The following is a 22,564-nucleotide window of genomic DNA, read 5'->3' on the forward strand; positions in this document are numbered from 1 at the left end:
ATAACCACCCACCTAAGTGGCCAAAAGCCATAAAACAGCCCGTCTTCCAAACAGTCTCCGAAACAAGGACCTCTCAGTGGCAAGGTGTATGGGAGAAGAGAGAGAGAGAGATAGATAGATAGATAGAGAGAGAGAGAGAGAGAGAGAGAGAGAGAGAGAGAGAGAGGAAAATCTACCTAGGGAGTACTTATTAAGGGATAGAGAGAGTTGGACTTACAGTCACACACTCTGGCATCCCGTGCTGAATAACAAAACAGTGCCACGAAATAAACCTGTGAAACGTTTGGTAGTTTCACGAACAGGAGAGTGAATGGATACTTTCTGCAGCCTCAGTGGCCTTGATCCTCTTTGGGTGAGTGATCAGAACATGTCAAGCATCATCCTTGTGTATTGATTTACATTTTTTATTTAAATATTACAATTGTTTATGTTAATTATATGATGTCAATAATCTGCTTGTTATGATAAGTGTTTGGTAATATGATCACATAATGTATTATTCAGTGACCTTCTGATGCCTCATCACCAGTTCCCATAAGATGCGCATGCACAAGCAGCAGAGTCTTGTTCACATGGATATGCACAAGAAAACAAAATGCGTATTTATAAAACCAAAAGTGGAAATTTTAACTGAATACAAACTCACTGTAATGGAAGCAAGTGTAGCTATATAGCCCACATTGATGCACAAGTATGTTATGTTGCTTACATACTGTAATCAATGAAGAAACTCAGTGTTCTTTTCATTTTTCACTTTGCAACTTCTCAAACTCTCAGCATTATTATACTTGACTAAACATTCTTCCTGTAGCTACTATGAATTATTCAGTAAGTACAGTGTCAAATGTTTGTAGTTGCAAGAAAGTGAAATGTACATCTGGACCTCTGGGTTTTATTACACACAAATCGAAACAGAGGAAAGAACAATAGAATAAGGTGAAATTCATCTGGTTTGAAAGAAGGAGAATGGCTAAGTCAGACCATGTTTTTTTGCAATGCTATGGACAGTTGGAGTTCCAGTACTTTTTGAGATCAACAGCAGATGGATTGGCAAAATTATCCAAACCACCATAGCACATGGTGTGCAGATCCATCTCTAGGGCTTAACCACCAATGTTTCCTGGATAGCATTGTACCAATACTCTAAACAACAACAACAAAAACAAAAAAAAGCAGTTTGGGATAGAGTCTTCAGTGAATTCAGCATAATTCCAGTAATTTTAGGACATTCCCATGCCTACATGTGGATTGACTCAAGGTTTCTTTAGGAGGAGTGGTGGTTTTGTTTAGCTTATTAGTTAAAAAAAAAAAAAAAAAAAAACTTTTGTTTTGAAATCAGAAATCATTAAATTAAATAATGGATACCGTTAGGTTTCTCATAATGGCATATCAGGATATGACTTCACCACTCTTCTTCTAATCTTCCAGGACTGGAACCAGACATGGTACACACACACCCCTGAACTGAGCGACTGTTTCCAGAACACAGTGCTGGTGTGGGCGCCCTGTATCTACCTGTGGCTCTGCTCGCCGTTCTACTGTCTTCATTTGTACTGCCATGGTCGAGGACGCCTGCCCCTCTCACTGCTCTGCAGTGCCAAGCTGGTGAGTGAGTTCTCAGGTAGTCTTTGGTTGGAGGAACCTGTTGTATAGTTAATGCAGATGGCATCAGGCTCAAGGACAGGTTTAGACATAACAGGGACAGCCATATTAAGCCTTAAAGCGCCAAGGAATGGTGTTGAATGAAAGTATCAGGAGACAGCTTTAGGCATTATACAGAGAGCCACATTGGCTACAAAAGCTAAACCGGAGGGTGTTGGATGAAAGCAAATGTGGCGGGATGGTGTCCAGCCTGAGGAGCAGTTTCTGGAGAAGGAGATGGCGAATTGGGATGGTAGCCCAGTACCGCAAAAGCTTGTGGGTGAGAGTAACACACTGGTGCTTGTTTGGGTTTGCTTGGTGATACACAGATTTTCACATAGCTACCATATATGTTCAGTTTATGAGTAAAGGCCCATTCACACCAAGAACGATAACTATAAAGATAACTACAACTATAACCATATTAGTCTCCACACCAATGCATGATATCGTTCTGTTTATTCTAAGCACGTTCTGCAGTTATGTATCTGATGCTTTAAATGTGTGAGCTTTTTAAAGCAGGATGGATTCTGATTGGCTGTCAATGTTTTTATCGTTCATCAGCTGGAAAAAAAAATCATTCTGAAAGTGATTCCAATGACACCGTTTCTCTGTGCCATTATCATTCTAGTTGTGGTGTAGACTCTGCTAAGCTTTTATACTTGAATGATTTTTTAAAACTATATCTTTATTGTTATCGTTATAGTTATCGTCCTTGGTGTGAACGGGCCTTAACAGTTTATTCATCGTTGAAGAGAAAATAATTATGTTTGATATTTTTTTATGGAATAAATTGTAGATATCATAGGTGTTTGTCATGTCTTAGAGCAGCAGGTAAATCTAGAACCCTTAAGGCAGGCATGTGTGATCTTGTCTGCAAAAAGCCGGTGTGGCTGCAGGTTTTCATTCCAACCTGTCAGGAGCACGTCTAATTCCACCTGTTTCCATCAGCTGGCCTTCAATTGACTATCAGGTGTGGCGGCTGAATACTTGGAAAGAAACCTGCAGCCTGACCCCTTTGTAAAGCCCCTTTGTGGATAAGACTGAACACCCCTGCCTAAAGGGTTCTTTGGCATGCCCTTCTGGGAGAACCTTTAAAGATTGTATGTCGAAAATTTCCAACAGAGGGTTTTCCTTTCTGAGAGGGTTCAACCTAGGAAGGCTAGGAAGCCAAACCCTTCAGCCTTGATGAACCCTTTTTTAAGTTTTTGGTTTAGAGGAATTTGCTGTTCCAGCAGGGAAACTTTCACAGTGTACCTCTGAAAGGGTTAAACGGCACCACTGCCGCCTACAAAAACCATCCTTCCAGACATAATACGTAACTCCTGCAGTGTACTGACCAAAGTAATTTCCGGAAGGATGAGTCAGATGAGTTTCTCACCCAGGTCTGATTTCCGTTCATATCTGTCTCCTATAGTTGCTGGGCTTCTTCTTGGCATCCTTTGGCTTTGTTGAATTCTTCTACATCCTGTTGGAGCGAAACCAAGAGATCCACCGCCACTTCATCTTTCTCCTGGCCTCGATCATACGCAGCCTCACTGTGGTAACTTATATTCCATTACACTGGAGTGTTAATGCTATACATGATATGTTAGACCACCAATCATAACCACTGCCAGGAATGATGGCATGGAAACGATGAACCATAAATCAAACACAGGAAAACACATCCAGGGCTCTTTTAGTAGCTGGATTTTAAGGGTGGTGTTGGTGTTTTTGAAAAACTGACAAGAATAATCATTTTGTAAAACAGCCCTGGCTCCACTTCCATCCTCTTTGGACATGCAATATCGTTAAAATATCTGCAATCAATAACTGTTATAAATGACTGAGGAAAAAACTACAGCCAAACCTTTTGACTGTCCTCATTCTAACACATCAGAAAGGTAGCTAGCTAGCAAGCTATATAGCTGTGTTGTGTACATTTTGCACATTTGTACTATCATACATTTGTATGATGGTTTTTTTCTGTGAGGTAAGATTTTTGACCCAGGCAGTAGAAGATTAATTTTAAGCTGTGGGATAGAGTTTAGAGAGTTTTTAGATTCTTTAATGAGATTTACATGAGAGAAAAGGCCTCTCTAGCTAAAAATTATGAACACTTATAAATTAAAAATCCTCCCTGAAATCTGGTCATTTCATGTTAGCTATCTGGCTAACAAAATCTGAGGAAGATAAAATCTTGGAAAATAAATGCACACACACACACACACACACACACACACACACACACACACACACACATATATATATATATATATATATATATATATATATATATATATATATAATATATATATCACTTAAAACTATCAGCAGTCTTGTCAGGCTAGCATATCTTAGCTTAGCTGGATAGTGCTGCTATCTGCTTATTTTAGCTAACTGGCTATGAAAATATGGGGAAAATATATAGCTTTCATTGGTTTGTGTAAGTTTGGGATATTTTCTCTGAGGTAAGACTTTTGAGACAGGCAAGTGAAGATTAATTTTTAGCTGTGAAATGGGTTTTAGAGTATTTCTAGACTCATTTAATGACATTTGGATTAAAAACACCTTGCTAGCTAAGCTAACTTGGCTGTGTTCCTGAGGTAAAAATATAGAAAATATCTTTATCATGTTAAAGATCAAAGATAGCCTTCATAACCACACAAAGCTACGTAAGCTGTAGCCTGACCCAGCACAGACACAGACATATTTATCTCACTGTGGGTGACTTTAAACACGAGTCTGAACTGTGTAGGTTAGCGAAGTGGGTGCACAAAACACAAGGCCACAAGTTTTCACTACTGAGGGTTTTTGTTTCTTTTTTGCATCCAGACTACACTCTTGCCCTATCTGTGGTCACTTCAGACACCTAAGTCAACACTGACCTGAGCTCTGTGAAAAACAGTAAAAGACATAAACAGGTTTTTTTCTCCAGTGAATACTCGCTCATCGAACGATCGAACTGTATAAATAGTAAAGCAAATAATTGAAAATGTAGTCACACTCAGGGATATAGGTCAAAAGAATTTGCTCGTAGTTGGGTGACTTATTAACTATGTACAAATATTGCCGTTAAAACCTTGAAATACCTTTTTTTGTGTGCTTGCATTTTTTTACCACCTATATATCGCCAGATATAGATACATGACGTGTAGCGTAAAGCACAAAGCTGAGCACGAGGGTTAACAATCTTGTTCAAGGAGTGAACACAAAATGGGATTTAAACTTAAATTTACAGAAAAATCACATGATTAGTTATTAGTGATGATTATGAACATTTTACGGCTTTATATAACGTTAAAAATCTTAGCCAGTAGCTAGTGTTAGCAGTACAAATTCTAAACGTTAGCTATCTGCTTATGTTTGTAATCTTTCTAACAAAATCTATGGAAAAAATGCATATAAGGTCAATGATTTCCTTGCTCCTACTTTATTTCCATAAATGAACACAAAGGCATGCCCACATTCACATCAGTGGTCTTACAGCTACTCAGTGCTGGTCTGTTTTTTGTCCATATGGACCCAAAGACATGCCTTCTGCGGCAGACAGAGCTTATGCACTACAAATCTCCACACAGACTCGAAGATCAGACTAATCAAGGCAAGTTCTGGTGCACCACCAAGTCTGAGTGGTTAAGTGGGCCTCATCTTTTCCTTTTTCCCATGATCAGATCTGTCAGTGCATGACCAGCTATATTCAGGAGCCAAGCAATGCAGATCTCAGAACAACCTCACTCACTTCCCCTTTCTGATTACTAGGTAGGCACTGAGTCTGAGGTTTAACTGATGCTTTAGCTTCCTCTCACACTCCAGAGAAGGGGCCATTACTAACCCCATTACAAAGCAGCTACGACGAGGTGGGAAAAACACCTATTGGCATGTTTTTGATCATACACTTACTGTTTGTAAGATAAAGTGAGATGTATTTGAAAAGTTCAGGCCCAGCAAGTGATTAAGAGATTCCCTGAAACACTTTACTTCATTACCCTGAGGTCAGGAGACTTTGGTTTGGTTTGGAAAAGGCTGCAGTTTAGATTTGGAGGAGGCATGATTAGGAATAGCTTGAAGCCTGATTTTTAACTGTGCTTTACGTAATCCAGCGTTTTTCCACTGCCTAGGAGATGGTCGGACAAAATAAGACCATGAAAAGATATTCCTGAAACGCCACAAGACGTTTGGGATGAGACAAGAGTGACCTAACGTCAGCCTGTATTTTTCTGAGATGGAGAGTGTTGAAGGCTTGTTGGACAAAGAAAAGAAAGACAATTAAAGGCGAAACACAGAATCGACCAAGGCCTTGTTGTACATGTGGTTTATTAGGAAGGCTTTTCATGAACCAGCTGTCGTGGTTGACGGGGGAAATCCCATTATAAACCCGACATGACTGACCAAGCAGAAATACAGACTCCGGTTTATTTATATGAGGATCTGACCCGAGTCTTGGTCATAATAAAGATACACGTTACAGTTTTAAACAACAGGGACTGAAAAATGAATTTGCCATCCGTTTATTAAACACATTTAATTCCCTTTTTTTCACTGCAACAAGTACATCTAGTAAATTGATCTAACTCTAGTTTCACGCTGATCAACCTTAAGCAAAATCACAATCGTTGTCAACTTGCTGTAGTGTAAGAGGAATAAAACTCTTTAGAATGTTAAAGGAAAATGATCAACTTCATAGAAACAACGCATCATCACATTGTTGATTATTTTCCTGTAAAAGCATGTCCTGAGGTTTTATTCCTTCCATATTTAAAACATCCAGTCAAAATCCATGAGAATCACTATCAATCAACTTCATGCTTCATTATTTTGTACAAATTCAAATGAATAAGTGTGGGAATATGGGTAAGATTTTTCTTGAGTTAATATGAATGAAATCATGTTATGCTAAAAGACACAAATGCTAATTCAATCCCTGAACCTTACCTTAAACATATCTTTTTCTACAAGTTGAGTCATACGACATGTTGAGAAGAAAAGACGTCCTGACCTATAATTTCTTTTTACTTATCTAAATACTGAGCTCATGTAAATGTGTGGACGCTTTTCAAATTTCACTCATGTATGATTTTGCCTCTCCACTTTTTAATTGTGTCAGTCAGTGTTTTGACTTCATACCCATACTTTCTGTCCTTTTTTCCACCTTTGCTCATGACTCATGTTTGTTTTTTTTGTTTTTTTCGTTCAAAGCACATAGTCATTCTGCTGTCATCATGTTTACAGTTATTCCACACAGGATTCAGAATATGAGTCTGGTCCGGTCAGTAAAGCTCAGTTCTGTGTTTGCCAGGTGTTAGCGGTGTGTATTGTCCAGTGGGAGCGAGTGCGAGGCTGCCGTTCCTCCGTGGTGCTCTTCCTGTACTGGCTGCTCAGCGTGGTGTGTTCTCTCGTTCCTCTGAGGGCCAAAATCCAGCTGGCCGTCGAACAGGTGAGAGAAATGACACGCACCCCCAATCTGGGGCATCCATTTCACGGTCCTGTCCTAAAACCCAGCAAGACAACACATTCACATACACCTGTATACAAGCCCTTACACGCAAATGTACATACACATATGTTCAAACGATGTGAAAAACACATATGCATGCATATGCATAAGGTTTTGCACTAAATTCGACATGTTCCACAGTCACTATTACCAGAGCATTTTTGTGGCAGCTATTCTTACAGAGTTTGTTTGTTATGGTTTGTCATATGAACATATGAACTGAAGTCAAGAACATAAAATGTACAAGTGTGAAATTTAGAATGATTGCTCAGAATGTTTTAACATACATCTAATTGAATGCTCGCTCTCTTTTCACGGACAGAACATCAGATTTGTGTGTAGAAATGTGCGGTTAAAGATTAATTTTGATTATTGCAATGCAAGTATTTTTGATATCGTGCTACTGGGAGCACGACCATAACAAAAGACATCTTTCCAAGTAATGAGCATTTTTCATGAAGTCTCAGTCGTATTGCAGTGAAAATATCACAATAAAGCTTTGATGGCTTTCTAAACCTGAGCTTGCAGTTTTGCAATAAAAAAAAGTAAATAAATAAAATACCCAAGCTATATTGGTAAGGACAGATATGCATTTTTTCTCACTGCCTTACTAAAAAGCTGACTTTATGCTTGCACGAGAGTGAAAAAAAAAGAAGCAGACAGTTTGACTGAACTATATTTTGCGACCGCTCAAACCAAGGCTGACCCTGTTTTGTTCTGTGGCGGGGGGAAGAATATAGTCGCTTCTTGGCATGGTGCGCTCTCAGCCTGGGTAAGATGTTTACTCCCGACTTGCTGTTTCACAAATCCAGTGCAAAGTGCAGCCCAGACCTCACACAACATGGCACAGGCTCACCTCTTCCTGACAGTGTGTTTAGAATCACATATGACTGGCATATGGAGTTGGTAAATAACACACTTATTTGGGCTGCTCGACCACAAACGGAGGCTGCTGGCTTCCGGGAACACAATCTATGCATTACCAGACCGTAGCGTGACTCCTTATGTTTACTATTCTTTTCATGCGTAATTCATTTATATAAAGCAGACCATTAAAGACTCTGGTTTTCACCATGATTTGCCTTAACGGTTCAAAATAAGCTTTATGGTATCATTAATGCCAGGAGCACGCCCATCAGCCTGTACTATTGAGCAAGCCTACAGTCTCAACAGTGTGCCTTATGCAAGTAGGGAATAAGACACTTTGGGAAAATAATCAACGACATGGTGGTGTGATGAAGCGGCATTACACTTGCCATCCTGAAGTTGATTATTTTCCTGTAACATCATGTCCTGAAGTGTTTCATTGCTCTTATTGCACAGCAGTTTTCCAACAATTACAATTATTTTATTTATTAAAGAACGACATGTAGTACTTTTTTTTATATACATTTATGGTTATGTTTAATGTTGTGGAACTTCTATGAAGCAAGTTAACTTGTACCTTTCATTCCCTCGTTCCCTCGCCAGCCTCTTTTAAGGTAATAAGACAAAACTTACCTCTGACTATTACAGAATGCTGACACTGGAGATTCCTTCCATAAGTTTTCAATTCCATTCATTCCGTTAAGATCCGTTTATGTGGAGCGTCCGCTGTACACGTCCCTGTGTGAGTTGTAACTTTAGAAACAATAACGTATTAGAACGAGCATTATTGCAAAGAACGTCATAAATATGTATGAATTCATGGGTAGTATACCATAGAATTGCACAATATTATGTATAGGAATGAGATTTGATTGTTTATATATCTTTGTAGACCATAAAAAATGTGTCTTGGGAAGTCTGTGGTTGCAGGGCGAGAAAGAAATGATGGGAAGCCAGTATTATAGGTTACAATTTGCGATGCACGGTCATAGAGTACAATATCTTGGTCTGTCTCCATCTCTCTGTCTCTCTAACTCCCTCCTGAATCCCGTTTTTTTTTTCAGGGTCTCACTCCTGATATTGTGCACTACTTGGCCTTTTTCTCGTACTTCGCCCTCCAGCTGGCGCAGCTCTTCCTCAGCTGTTTTGCAGACCAGGCTCCTCCAGGCAAAGCCATCCTCCAGGTAAGAGTGAACGAGACAAATCAAAACGGAAAGACTCAGGGAGCCAACAAGTCATTTAGTCAGATTTATGGAATATACAGTAAGACCACACCCCACTAGCAGAGGACAAGTGCCTCGTAAGTGATGCCTTGTCATTAGTGAGAGCTCATGATTGCTTCAAGGAGGTGTTTTGAAGATTGGTTAACTGGTGAGTCATCTTTAAGAACGAGGCCCTCCTGCCTTGATAATGATATCTACCCATTTTAGCCCAAGACTGCGGCTCAGAGAACCCAGTGTCTTGGTGTTTACTATGAAGAATACATGCAAGGACACACACCACACAAAATTCATGACAGAAAGTCTTTAGAGGTCTTTAAAAATAAATTGGACCCATAAACAAACCTCAGTCAGTCCAGGTTCACCTATAGTTTGGTCAATATTGGTCTTTTTTTGCTCCGTATTAACATTGATGTCTTCTGCATGACCACAGTATTTGTATTTTTTTTACGTCTCCGATAAGAAACATATAAAACTAGACCTCACTAATATCTATTTACGTCTATTTCATGTCTTCATGCTCTCTGGAATGTGAACAATGAGAATGATGAGATAGTGGGCAATAAATGTGCCCTGCTAAAGTGTGTGTGTGTGTGTGTGTAATGAAGTTGAAGCCACAGACATGGGTGCCACACCCCATGCTCCTCTCATGGCTAAGTCACTTCCTGAGTTATTCACAGCATGCCACTGAGTGAGACCTCCGGTGAAGAAACGTGTGTGTGTGTGTGTGTGTGTGTGTGTGTGTGTGTGTGTGTGTTCATGCCCGTGATTGGGTGGACGGGGACGGGCAGAGCTGAGGTCAGCTGCGGGTGGAAATGTGTAGTAACTTGGCCCATGCCAGTCTCTCCCTCTCTCACACACACACACACACACACTGTCACTTACTCACACAGACTCTACTCTCACTGATTTTCTGTTTACTCTCAGCGCACTGTGGCCAGATGCTTTTTTCCCTGCTCACCCAGAAAGTGATATCCAAGAAAGCGATACTATAAAACCTGTCCTCTCAAAATGCTTTAATAAAAAATCTTTGTTATTGATCTAAACCATATTAATTGATATGATAGTATATAGTAATAGTATACACCACAATACAGCTACAGTATACAGTATCCCAAATGGAACAAATAGTTCCACTTATAAACCTGGTCATTTGTTTTTTTAAAATTTTATTTCAGAACGCGTGCCCTGTACAGGATGCGTCATTTTTGTCAAAGATGCTCTTCTGGTGGTTCAGTGGGTAAGCAAGACATCCTCATCCTAATCTGTGCCTTTTGGATGTTTTTGTTTTATGTCAAATCAACTTTTTAGTCATTTAAAGCTGCTTAGAAATGTGATTCTGATTAATTTTCTGTAACAGCAACTTGTATAATCATTGATATGGTGAATTCTTCTGTGAGGAGATTATTGATTTATTCAGCATTTACGGAAGGAGTCTCCAGTGTCAATGCTTTGTAACAGTCAGAGGTTTCTCGATAACATGACAAGCTGCATTTCTTTGTCTTATATATAGAAAGAGGGTTGGTGAGGGAATGACTGTTTATAGCTGCTGTAACGCTATCAGGAATTACAAACATTACAAAACATTCAATGTAACTATAAATGAATAAAAAGTATCACATTGTTCTGCAATAAATAAAAATTGCAATCGTTGGCAAATTGCTGTGGTATAAGTAGATTTAAAAACATTGGAACGTACTGCTACTGGAAAGTTTTAGGGTGGTGACTGTAAATCAGTCCACCCTAATGTTGATTAGTTTCCTACAACAGCACTCCCCATTGTGTTTTATTCATATTTTTCTGCCTTGTCTATGGGTTTTATGTAGATAAATTGCAAAGTAGGAGTACAATAGGAGTACCATTCACACTGTAATAGAAAGCCTAATCTGTAAGCATCTTTGTTCATATGTAAGTGTGTGTTTGTGCTTCTGCAGGTTGGTTGTTAAAGGGTACCGCACCCCTCTACAGGCAGAAGATCTGTGGTGCCTGCGTGACGAGGACACGTCTCATAAAATCCTCTCAGATCTGGAAGAGGAATGGACCACAGAACGCACCAAACTGCAGCAGTATGAAATTTTCTATTATCCCTAATCCCATCCACTGTATATCCATACTCATATTCCCATTCAGTCCCAGTAGATATTCCCATTCAGTCCCAGTAGAGATATTTCCTCATGCTTAACAAATTAGGGTCAGTACATGGGTTCTGGGTGATGTCTGCTTAATAAATTGCACTTAAAGCGATGTATTTAATGTATTTCATATCAGTGTGTTAAGATTTAACTGCCATGAGACGACACACTTCTGGTCTTGTCTTAGCTAAAATCCTCAAGATGTGACATTTATGCAAGGGTTGTAGTTCCTTTTGTTGTTTTGACTCATATATAATCAGAGCAATCAAATCCCTATCTGAACGATGCCCACTACAGCAGCGGTAAATGGCTCAAAAACGCAGCACAGACACCACTGACACGAGTGGCAGCTTGTTAATACGTTGTAGTGTTGAGTCAACTGGGTCATCTTCAAAAGCTCCAAATGTGAGAGGTCAATTGGCTTTTACGACCTGTGGAAAATAGACGCATACTGCAGTCAAGCCTGCAACCCTGTTTTTAATTAAGAACTTAAAAGACACAGAACTTTGTGTGTACGCTAAAGGCTTTTCCTTAGCACATGTACTTTTTTTTTAAACAAGCAAAGAACTACAGTTGGTTAAACGCTCATCCTTATTAATGTCTGATGTTTTTTTTTCTTCATCACTAGGCAGGAGAAGCAGCTCAGCAGCAGTGTGGTGTTGGGAACCCGCTTGCCAGATCAGGCCCAGCTCCTGAGGAAGCTGCAGAAGGAACAAAGCTCAGGCTTCTGTCTTTTACGGACACTCGCTCGCAACTTCGGGCCCTACTTCCTGTCTGGAACGCTGTGCCTTGTGGTCCATGATGCTTTCATGTTTGCCATTCCACAAGTCCTCAGGTAAGCACAGCATCTGGTCCAGTCTTTTTTTTTCTCTAAGTTCATGAACTTTGGTACGTGGAGGCAAGCTTATGAAAATTCTCCACATTAAATAAACATAGACTCTGAAATAAACTGTCTCCTGATGGTTCAAAGACACATTTTTAAATGTTTTTCAGTGTCCATCTTACGGTTCATGATATCTCAGAAAAACAGGAAGTCACAGTTTGTAGCAGGTGCTCGGCCAGTCGGTGTCAGCCTAGCCAGGGAGAGATTGGGTTGTTTATGCCCACAGAGGGGCAATTATGGCTTAGAGTCTGAATGCTGGTCAGAACCAGTCACCACAGCCCTGTGCCCGGTGTGGACGCGTCTGCTCCAGTGAATCTGAAGCGGAACTGCTGAGGTTGTGGTCAAAAAGCGGCCATGGCAGAAGTATGAGACAACCACCAGCAAACTATGGCAGTAAACATTGCCCTTTTTACTCTGCATTAAAGACCAAAAGTGATTGTGTCTGGAATTTAGATAGGGCCAGCTGATGGCAAAGAATGCTAAGTTTCTAAAAACGCATTGTCGTTAAAGAACTGTGTTGTGGTCAACTCAGTGTAGCTCTTGCCGGGAGTAGAGTAATTAACCAAACACTTTTCACCACGTGTTGCTTTCTTGATATAGACTTTTGACCATTTTTGCCTGGTCTGCACTTTTCTCTGGACAAAGATAAGCTTTTGTCGGGCTTTTTCATTTCCTAATGCTTCAACGATCATCCTACAGTTTGATGGATAGATGGAAAGCTGATACTTTGCTCAAAGTGTGCTTAAATGTTTTGTTTTCTTCAAAGGGTCAAAGATAAATACTCTATCTGCCTCATTCGGGGGGTTAAATTGTGGTTGGGAAGCCCCTTTGTCGTGTCTTTTAATACGTATAATTTGAGATTGGTTATATTAAGCTCTTAACATTAATCGCATGTACAGCAGTGTTGTTAACAACAACAGGTTCTGTCCTAAAGGCTTAATTAACTAACCATTTGATTCCTAGGAATCTTTGTTGTGATATCAAAATGACATAGAAGTACATTCACATTTCTTTTCTAGTAAGGATACATGATTTGGTAAGGCTTTAAAACAAGCTAAATTTTGCTTTAATGATCAGACGCACAATCTTTACATAGCAGTTGTGTTAGATGATGAAAAACATTTTGATCTGAAAATGAAAGAGGTGTGAAACATTATTACAGGGTTAATATTATTACCAGAAATAAGCTGTACTGTGATTTACATTTTCATCACATTCTAGCACAGGAGCTCAAATAAACTGAAACTCTCTATCAACTTAATCCCAAACACTGCAAAATGCATCATATCTATAACCTCATAATGAGTACATTTACACCCCCCCCCCCCCCCCAATTTATTATGTTTAATTCATGTCCAGGACTTCCTTTGTGTTTACTCGAGCCGCTTTATGAACTGCCACAGGTTTTAACCCCTGTCATGTGTTCTTCCTGTCTTGATCCTCTCAGTCTGCTGTTGGGCTTTATGAGGGAGGAGGACGCTCCGCTGTGGAAAGGATATTTCTACGCCACGCTCATGTTCCTCCTCTCCTGCATGCAGTCCCTCTTTAACCACCAGTATATGTACTCCTGCTTCACTGTGGGCATGAGAGTCAAGACAGCCGTCATGGGCCTCGTCTACAGGAAGGTAGAAGCTTCTTTGGCAGTGTTGATTTTGCACCTGATTTTTTTTTAAAAAGCCAGACGCTGTAAACACATGCTCTAAGTTTACTCCCAAGCTGAAGTGAAAGCAGTTTGTAGTAGCGAAAATAGCTGGAGCAATTTGTAGAGCAGCTATTTTTGACAAGAACTTACCTGTAAATTTAACATCTTAAACTTAGTTGACAATTACAGTGACTGAGATTTAACCCTGTGGTTGATGTGGTATAACACAATTATACCACAGAGTATACAGTACAGCATCTGGGAGAAGAATTAATAACAGATAGGCACGGAATAAACACAATAGGGCATGCTGTTATAGGAAAATAATTCCTGACGAGGCCCAACGTAAAGCCAAACTGAAGTGCACCATTTTCCTATTACAGCAAATCATGAAGTGTTTTATTCCTCTTATACCACACTGATTTGCCAATGATTGCAATTTTAAATTTACTAATAAATGACACTATGTGCTTTTAACCATTTATAGTTGCATTTAATGTTATGGAACATCCTCGAAACAAATTCGTTTCTGTTGTCAACACCATTTTAGCCTCCATAAACATAATCTCTTTTTTTCTTTCTTGAAGTTAATAAGAACAAAATATATTTAAAAATTTAAGCAAGGAATGCTAAGTTTCTAAAAACGCATTGTCGTTAAAGAACTGTGTAGTGATCAACTCAGTGAAGCTCTTGCTGGGAGTAGAGTAATTAACCAAACATTTTGCACCACATGTCGCTTTCTTGATATAGAATTTTGACCATTTTCGCCTGGCCTGTACTTTACTCTGGCCAAAGATAAGCTTTTGTCTGGCATTTTCATTTCCTAATGCTTCAACGATCATCCTACAGTTTGATGGATAGATGGAAAGGTGATACGTTGCTCAAAGTGTGCTTAAATGTTTCGTTTTCATAAGCAAGGGTCAAAGATAAATACTCAAATACTAAGGTCACAATATGATCAAATTCTGACCAATGTCACATTGGGCTTCCTAAGTGATCGCTTTTCTGTCTGTCTGCCCTCTCTGTAGTCTCTGGTGATAAACAGTGCGGCGCGGAGGACATGTACGGTAGGAGAGATTGTGAATCTGGTCTCGGCTGACACCCAAAAGCTCATGGATTTTGTTGTGTACTTCAACGCCGTGTGGCTCGCTCCCATCGAGATTGCCCTCTGCCTTTTCTTTCTCTGGCAGGTGAGCTTCTCAAGAGGTTTCAGTTTTCACCACAAACGTGTTATCATTTCTGATTTGTAATCATGAACCTTAATTTCTTGCACTGTTCTTGCATCAGCACCTGGGACCATCTGCTCTGGCTGGCATCACCACGGTCTTTCTCATCTTCCCTCTAAACGGATTCATCGCTAAGAAGAGAAGCAAACTGCAGGTGCTGTAACAGAGACGCTGGACGAATTAAATAAAATGAAATAAAGCCTTTTGGGTACACAGGTCAAAAAAGGAAGGACTGCGGTCCCAGGATATTTACACTAGTTACATGTTTATATAACTTCAGTATCACACGGTCAGCAATAAACAGATTTGCCTCAAGCTGTCGTCTGCTAGAAACTGTGCCAAAAACTAATAAATCAGACAGTTCTGGGATTAGCTGTGCTCAGGTCAATGAAAAACGAAGCAAATCATGAACTTATTTGAACTAATTTCACATCTCCAAACCATAATCCTGGACCGGACAAAGGGTCAGTGTTAAAGTGCCACAGCTGGTTCAGATAGCACAGCGAGCACAGAGCAGAATGTGGGTGTGTGGCTTGGATTCAAGCTCCTCATTCCTTTGATGTCTCTACGTCTCCTTAGACGGGAGACAACCACATTTATTCGTCCTTTTGAAAACAGCAGATGCTTGCACCCTGGGGCAAAGTTGAAGTTGTAGTACTTTGGTTGTAACCTTGGCCCGTGTCTATGTCTGGACCTTCTGAGTTGCGAGACACTGGCTGACCCAGTTTTCTAGAAATATCACGTCATAACTGTAGGTTCGCTTGTGATAATTGAGATATATACTGTATTTATATAACAACCAGGGAATGTGGTAAAACCAAACCCAAGAATATCTGTGATTAAATAGTGGACATTTAAATATTTTAGCAGACCGGAACTTTTTGCCATGTTTGTCATTATTCCCACTATTCCCACTTACTATAAAGAATCAACATTATGTTAGCACTGTAAACCCCAACCATCCTGAATCTCCATATTTCAATTTTTTTTTACATTACAGGAGATCCAGATGAAGTTCATGGATGGCCGAATCAAGCTCATGAATGAAATCCTGAATGGCATAAAGATCCTGAAGTTCTATGCCTGGGAAAAAGCTTTCCTTGAGCAGGTCTTGGGTTACAGAGAAAAAGAGCTTCGAGCCTTGAAGAAGTCCCAAATCCTCTACTCAATCTCCATCGCTTCCTTCAACTCTTCGTCCTTCCTGGTGTGTAGCAGAGTTTATAACTAATAATGATATTAATAACTAGCATCCACCATTTTGCAGACATTACTATGAAATTCAGCAGCAATACAATATAACCGAGTGCTTGTTTTATTTTTCCTCCGTGCTCAGATCGCCTTTGCCATGTTTGCCGTGTACGTACTCATAGATGAAAAAAACGTGTTGGACGCTCAGAAGATTTTTGTCTCCATGGCACTCATCAACATCCTAAAGACTCCTCTGAGCCAACTTCCTTTTGCCATGAGCACCACCATGCAGGTACCACCATCTCTACAAATAAAAGTGTCTGGATCCTCTACTCCACACATTATATATCAGATTCTTATCTTCTGATGTGTCTTGTAATATAACAGGCCGTTGTCTCGCTCAAGCGTTTGGGGAAATATTTGTGCCAAGAAGAGCTAAAACCAGAAAACGTGTCCAGGGATACTTTTAAGTCGGGTGAGTTGTACAATACAACATATTTATATTAAGGTGCTATAATATGCACAAAGTGTTTAGCTTGGCAGATTAATCTCTGAACGGACGTGCAACAGAATTCCATGGCCATGTGGCAGCATCGTGCCACTTCCTGTTCCTTTTGGGAGAGTTATAGAGAGTGAGAGACAAATGCGGAGAGAGAGAGAGAGAGAGAGAGAGAGCGCAATTAGAGGCGCAATGCAGCAGCCCATGCTAGACTGTGGTTTCAACACAGCCTTCTATTTTCATGAAACACAAACACATTTTGGCCCAGCGTACTGTCAGTGTGTTTGCAGACAGCTCGTGAAAACTGCTATTTTGAAGATGATCCTAATTAGACTGTGCGTAATTAAGGAGAGGCTTTGATTCCACAAGCTGCCAGAGAGGAAGTTTACTTTCACAGACACCCCTCCCTCTGCTCTCACCTTAATGGTTCCCATACACTAGAACAGCATGTACATGTACGCTTTGCACACGTTTGGGGAAATGCTACTGTGTAAACACCAAGCGGTGTATTATAGAGGACTTGTTATTGATGTTTCCTTTGCTTTCTTTCTCTCTGATGTTTCACTCAGATGAAGAAGGTGTCGTGGTTGAGAACGGGACTTTCAGTTGGTCTAAAGACGGTCCTCCATGTCTGAAAAGGTACAACGATAGTATATGTAAAGAATAAAACACTCAGGAGCATTATGTTGTAGGAAATAATCAATAATGTGGAGTTACATTTACCACCCAGAAGTTGATTATTTTCCAATAAAGGCACATCCTGAAGTGTTTTATTCCTCTTATACCACAGCAATTTGCTAAAAATTAAAAACATTTATTTATTACAGAATGGCACATCATATACTTTTTTTTAAATCAATTTTTAGCTACATTTAATGTTGTGGAACATCTATAAAACTAGTTCATGCTATCTCTTACATTATTGCAGCTATAAACATTTATTCCTTTACCAGCTTCTATTTTCTCTCTCTCTTTAAGTTAATAAGACAAAAAAAAAAATGCAGAAACCACAAAGCCTTCAGTCCTGTGTCTGGAAGGTTACAGTTTTACCTGTACCAAAATGCTAACGCTGGAGAATCCTTCCTAAAATGTTACATATATGTTAAATGTCTCCGTACATATTCTCTTCCATACACATTCCTAGAACAAGCACAGTAACATAAACCTGTGATTTGCCTTGCAGCTGGAACTACTGTCAGAGCTGCTGTCAATGTGCTGTGGTATAGGTTTAATGAATGAATTATCCTATTGCAATTAGCAGCAGTGTGTAAATATATTTATGGTATTTGTAGGATCAGTGTTAGAGTTCCTCATGGTGCATTGGTTGCAGTTGTTGGCCACGTTGGAAGTGGGAAGTCTTCCTTGCTATCCGCTATGCTCGGAGAGACAGAGAGAAGAAGTGGTAGTGTTTCTATCAAGGTAACAATAGATGAATTAGAAAATATGTTAAAGTTTTTATCATTCTGATTACACCTTGGTGTATCTTAGAGTCTTTATGTGGACTCTGTTAATGGTTTTGTAGGGATCGGTGGCTTACGTCCCTCAGCAGGCCTGGATTCAAAATGCTACACTTCAGGACAACATCCTGTTTGGTAGGGAGAAGAAGAAGAGCTGGTACCAGCGTGTGGTGGAGGCCTGCGCTCTGCTGCCCGACCTTGACATCCTGCCAGCAGGAGACGCCACTGAGATCGGCGAGAAGGTGCTCATGAATTCCACTCATTGAAGAAAACTTTTAAACTTGCTCATCACTGAGGGTTCCTCAAGGGTTCTACTCATAGTTAAGTGTTTTTAAATAAAAGAATTCTACTTGAAACCCTGTTTGCAGATTCTGCAGAGAGATAAACCAAAGAACCATTAAGGGTTAGTTTTGTTTAAACTTTGTGTAAACTTTTTACACATCCAAAGAACCACTGAGAAACCCTTCTCCTTCTAAGAGTGCCTTTCTGCTAACATTTTAACTTTTCAAAACACAGCTCCTATAATTTGAACTGCAAGTGCAGTACACCCCCTCAATTAAATTGCTTGAATGATCGTGCTACTGTAAAATGTAGGCAGAACTCTGGGAACTTGGGGTTCTGGGTGGCTTGGTTCTCTTGGGAAGGAGGTGTTAAATATTGGGGGTACACAGTGAGGAAACTTTGTCACTAGTGGAGAAAGAAAGGTGGGTATTTATAGGAAGTTAACTATGAAAAAGGTTGTCCTTCTCCCATATTTAGTTATTTCATAACAATTTTTTGCAAGTGTGTTTTAAAATTCCTAACTTGTTCACAGGGTTTAAACCTGTCCGGAGGTCAGAAGCAGAGGGTGAGTCTGGCTCGTGCTGTCTACAGGAAAGCTGATATCTATTTGCTGGATGATCCTCTCTCTGCTGTGGATGCCCATGTGGGTCAGCACATCTTTGATAAGGTCATCGGGCCCAAGGGTGTGCTGAGAGACAAGGTGAAATAAAGCTCTTACTTTTTTTTTCTTTAACAGAGCAAAGAGAGAATTGAAATAACACCATTTTTAACATCAGTAAATGTGACAACTATATGTGAGCAAACATGGGTGCTAGTGTTTGAGCTTTTCGCATGCATTGGATTTGGCATGGAGTCAGACATAACACACTGTATGCAAAAAAATGCTCAAACCCACTTCTAAAAATGATCCCTGAACAGTTGGCTGGCAGTGCAGTTTTCTATGAAGGTTTACATTGTTCTACTTTTGGCAGACTCGCATCCTGGTGACCCATGGGACAAGCTTCTTGCCCCAGGCCGATCTGATCCTGGTGCTGGTCGAGGGAGAAATCACTGAGAGCGGCTCCTACCAGGAGCTACTGAACCGTAATGGAGCCTTTGCAGAGTTCATCCACACTTTTGCCAGCTCTGAGAGGAAGGAGTGCTCCACACAGAGAGGTACATCAAACACTTTCAATATGTCCAGAATACTTTTGATCTTTTTTTATGCAATAATACCTTGTCATATTTGAACAGTAGGTTTGCATACATACCAATACTGGTATTGAGTTGTAGTAAAATAGTATTAATGCATCCCTATTGGATAGCCTTATTAACACCTAGTCAAATTGCTCAGCTATTAATTTTGATGCCAAATGAGAACTTGTATTCTTGTTTCAGGCTCTAGAAAGTCCTGCTCAAGGCTCAGCGTAACAGATTTCATGCCATTCTCCAGGGACCTTTCTCAGGAGCAACTAATTGGGTGAGTATAACCAAAGAAATACTAGTACAGGGGCATCCAATCTTATCTCTAACAGACTACAGGCTTTTCATTCCAACCAATCAGGTGCCACACCTAAAGGTAAAGTGAAGGCCAATTTTCCATCATTAAACAGGTAGAATCTGATTGTTCCGAACGAAACATGCCGCCACATTGGCCTATTGCAGATAAAACTGGAAACCCCTGCATTATTATATCTAATATTTATTAGGATTCATTTGGTGAAAACTGGGTCTGGTTCTAATAACTAAAAGTATTTGAGATCATTCCCATGTGTTGTCCATGATAGAAGCATTTGCACTCACTAACCCTCTTTCTCTTTGCCTCAGTGGTGACACAAACAGTGTCACTATTCAGAGTGTAGACCCTGATATTGAGCAGGAACAAATTCCTGAAGACCTGGGGAAACTGACTGAAGTGGACAAGGCTCGGATAGGCAGGGTGAGTTTGTCATGTACTCTAAAGACAAAATTACAGTTAAGACTAAAACCTTTCAGCTTTCAGCAAGATAACCAATGAACAATGTTGTGTTGCTGTATTTGATCTTATTTTATGGCCGTTGCTCAGATTTCTGTCTCCATCTACCTTTCCAGGTGAAACTGGAGATGTATGTCGAGTACTTCCGCACCATCAGTTTGGCTCTGATCGTGCCCATTCTCTTCCTGTACGCCTTTCAGCAGGGCGCTTCTCTGGCATACAACTACTGGCTCAGCATGTGGGCTGACGAGCCCATTATCAATGGTACACAGCTCAACGCCGACATGAAGCTGGGAGTCTACGGAGCTCTCGGGTTTGCACAAGGTAATTGACGAATGGAACCTGCCCAGTCCGATGCACAATACCAAATTTTTGTTTTTTTGTAATCAGTCAACCAGTGAAACCGGTCGTGAAACCATTTTAATACAAGTCCAGTTGTCGTGACTCGCTGGTGAATGAGCAGCCTGAACCAAAAATAACTTTATTCAACTGTACTATCAGCTTGAACTTAGCTCGCTAACCCACAAATTCCACCTTGTTATACTATATCCTTCGTGTTTTGCCATTTCAAAAAACTCACTATTTTTTATTTCAGGCATAGCCATTTTTGGGACCACAGTGGCCATCTCTATTGGGGGAATCATTGCATCTCGCCAGTTGCACCTGGACCTGCTGAAGAACGTGCTCCACTCACCCATGTCCTTCTTTGAGTCCACTCCCAGCGGCAATCTGCTAAATCGCTTCGCCAAGGAAATCGATGCCATTGACTGCATGATACCTGATGGCCTTAAGATGATGTTGGGCTACGTCTTCAAGCTGATGGAGGTGTGCATCATAGTGCTGCTTGCTACACCTTTTGCTGCAGTCATCATTCTTCCTTTGGCACTGCTCTACACCTTTGTGCAGGTAAACAAACACAGATTGTGCTGTTCAGAATGGACTTTTTTTTACCAAGGGGAATGCTGGATTCTTTTGACTCGGTTTTGACTTTTCATCTCTCTCACTTGTTTACTGAAGAGTTTCTATGTGGCCACATCTTGCCAACTAAGGCGTTTGGAGTCCGTGAGCCGTTCTCCCATCTACACCCACTTTAACGAGACGGTGCAAGGCGCCAGTGTGATCCGGGCCTTCGGTGAGCAACCACGCTTCATTCTGCAGGCCAATCAGAGGGTGGATCACAACCAGACTGCCTACTTCCCCCGATTTGTGGCAACCAGGTAAGACACCCTGCTGTACAAAGGTGGTTTCTTACATAATCAGGCATTTAAACATTTGGCTTCTGGGAAAATATGATCACCAGGGTGGTATCTGTAACTATTGAGTTCAGCTATTGATTTGCCCTTACTTTATGGTCAGAGGTTTGCTCAGTGGGTAAAGTTCATGCTTGATGATCAGAAGGTTATAAAGGTTCAAATCTTAATGCATTTTGACACTTGTCCCAAATATGTGAGTCTGTACCAGGGACCGATTCTGAGCTCATTTGGGGGAGTGGCTCAAAATAACAGTTTTGCTTTCACCTAGAAGAATAGCTCAAATGATTGTCCATTCCATACATCATGTTTGTGCATGCAGGTTTGCAAAACGGTAGGTACAAGGTTCATCCGTTTGCTGTTTTTTCCCCCCATTATTTCTCAGTGGTACCAATACTCAGGCACCATTCTTGTATAAGAATTTCCATCTCCTCCTCTGACAATAACAACCTTCTCGAAAGTATAAACAGGAAGCATTGTGATAAGTGGCATGCAGTGCTGAACGCAGATAGCTTCATTACCTTTTACAGACTGCACCATGGTTCGGTTAAAGCCCGAGACCACCATTTGAGGACCAGGGATTAGGTCTCTGGACCGCTCCCAGGCATGAGAACAGCTTTAAAACTTCACCAACTCTGTACTGAACTCTTGAGGCAAACAGCCCAGAGTCTGGAAAAACCCACAAGTGTGAAAACAACCTTAGATTTTCAACTGTTGGGCTTTTTAACAAAGCCATTAACCTTCAGCAGCTCTGATGTATGTTTTCTTGGAATGCATTCTGCCACACTTTGGTTACAAAAAAGTCTCTGGATACAAATTAGTGGTTAACTAGTAATTGGAAGGG

General features: G+C 40.4%; 1 protein-coding gene across 1 annotated transcript in view; it reads left to right on the top strand.

The window, feature by feature from the left end:
• abcc6a (ATP-binding cassette, sub-family C (CFTR/MRP), member 6a) overlaps positions 1–22,564 on the top strand; it is a 27,225-nt gene continuing 4,661 nt past the window's right edge. Inside the window, exons 1-24 of the mRNA XM_053638171.1 lie at positions 1–352; positions 1,429–1,605; positions 3,059–3,184; positions 6,923–7,060; positions 9,052–9,177; positions 10,386–10,447; positions 11,142–11,273; positions 11,968–12,174; positions 13,670–13,847; positions 14,893–15,054; positions 15,152–15,244; positions 16,091–16,294; positions 16,424–16,570; positions 16,666–16,753; positions 17,347–17,416; positions 18,070–18,196; positions 18,300–18,476; positions 19,049–19,216; positions 19,488–19,671; positions 19,894–19,975; positions 20,323–20,434; positions 20,587–20,794; positions 21,066–21,376; positions 21,488–21,687. Coding sequence (XP_053494146.1) covers positions 311–352; positions 1,429–1,605; positions 3,059–3,184; positions 6,923–7,060; positions 9,052–9,177; positions 10,386–10,447; positions 11,142–11,273; positions 11,968–12,174; positions 13,670–13,847; positions 14,893–15,054; positions 15,152–15,244; positions 16,091–16,294; positions 16,424–16,570; positions 16,666–16,753; positions 17,347–17,416; positions 18,070–18,196; positions 18,300–18,476; positions 19,049–19,216; positions 19,488–19,671; positions 19,894–19,975; positions 20,323–20,434; positions 20,587–20,794; positions 21,066–21,376; positions 21,488–21,687 — 3,521 coding nt within the window. The 5' untranslated portion in view covers positions 1–310. The remainder of the gene's footprint in view (positions 353–1,428; positions 1,606–3,058; positions 3,185–6,922; positions 7,061–9,051; positions 9,178–10,385; positions 10,448–11,141; positions 11,274–11,967; positions 12,175–13,669; positions 13,848–14,892; positions 15,055–15,151; positions 15,245–16,090; positions 16,295–16,423; positions 16,571–16,665; positions 16,754–17,346; positions 17,417–18,069; positions 18,197–18,299; positions 18,477–19,048; positions 19,217–19,487; positions 19,672–19,893; positions 19,976–20,322; positions 20,435–20,586; positions 20,795–21,065; positions 21,377–21,487; positions 21,688–22,564) is intronic.

The sequence above is a fragment of the Ictalurus furcatus genome, chromosome 12, assembly GCF_023375685.1.
Source record: "Ictalurus furcatus strain D&B chromosome 12, Billie_1.0, whole genome shotgun sequence".
NCBI lineage: Eukaryota > Metazoa > Chordata > Actinopteri > Siluriformes > Ictaluridae > Ictalurus > Ictalurus furcatus.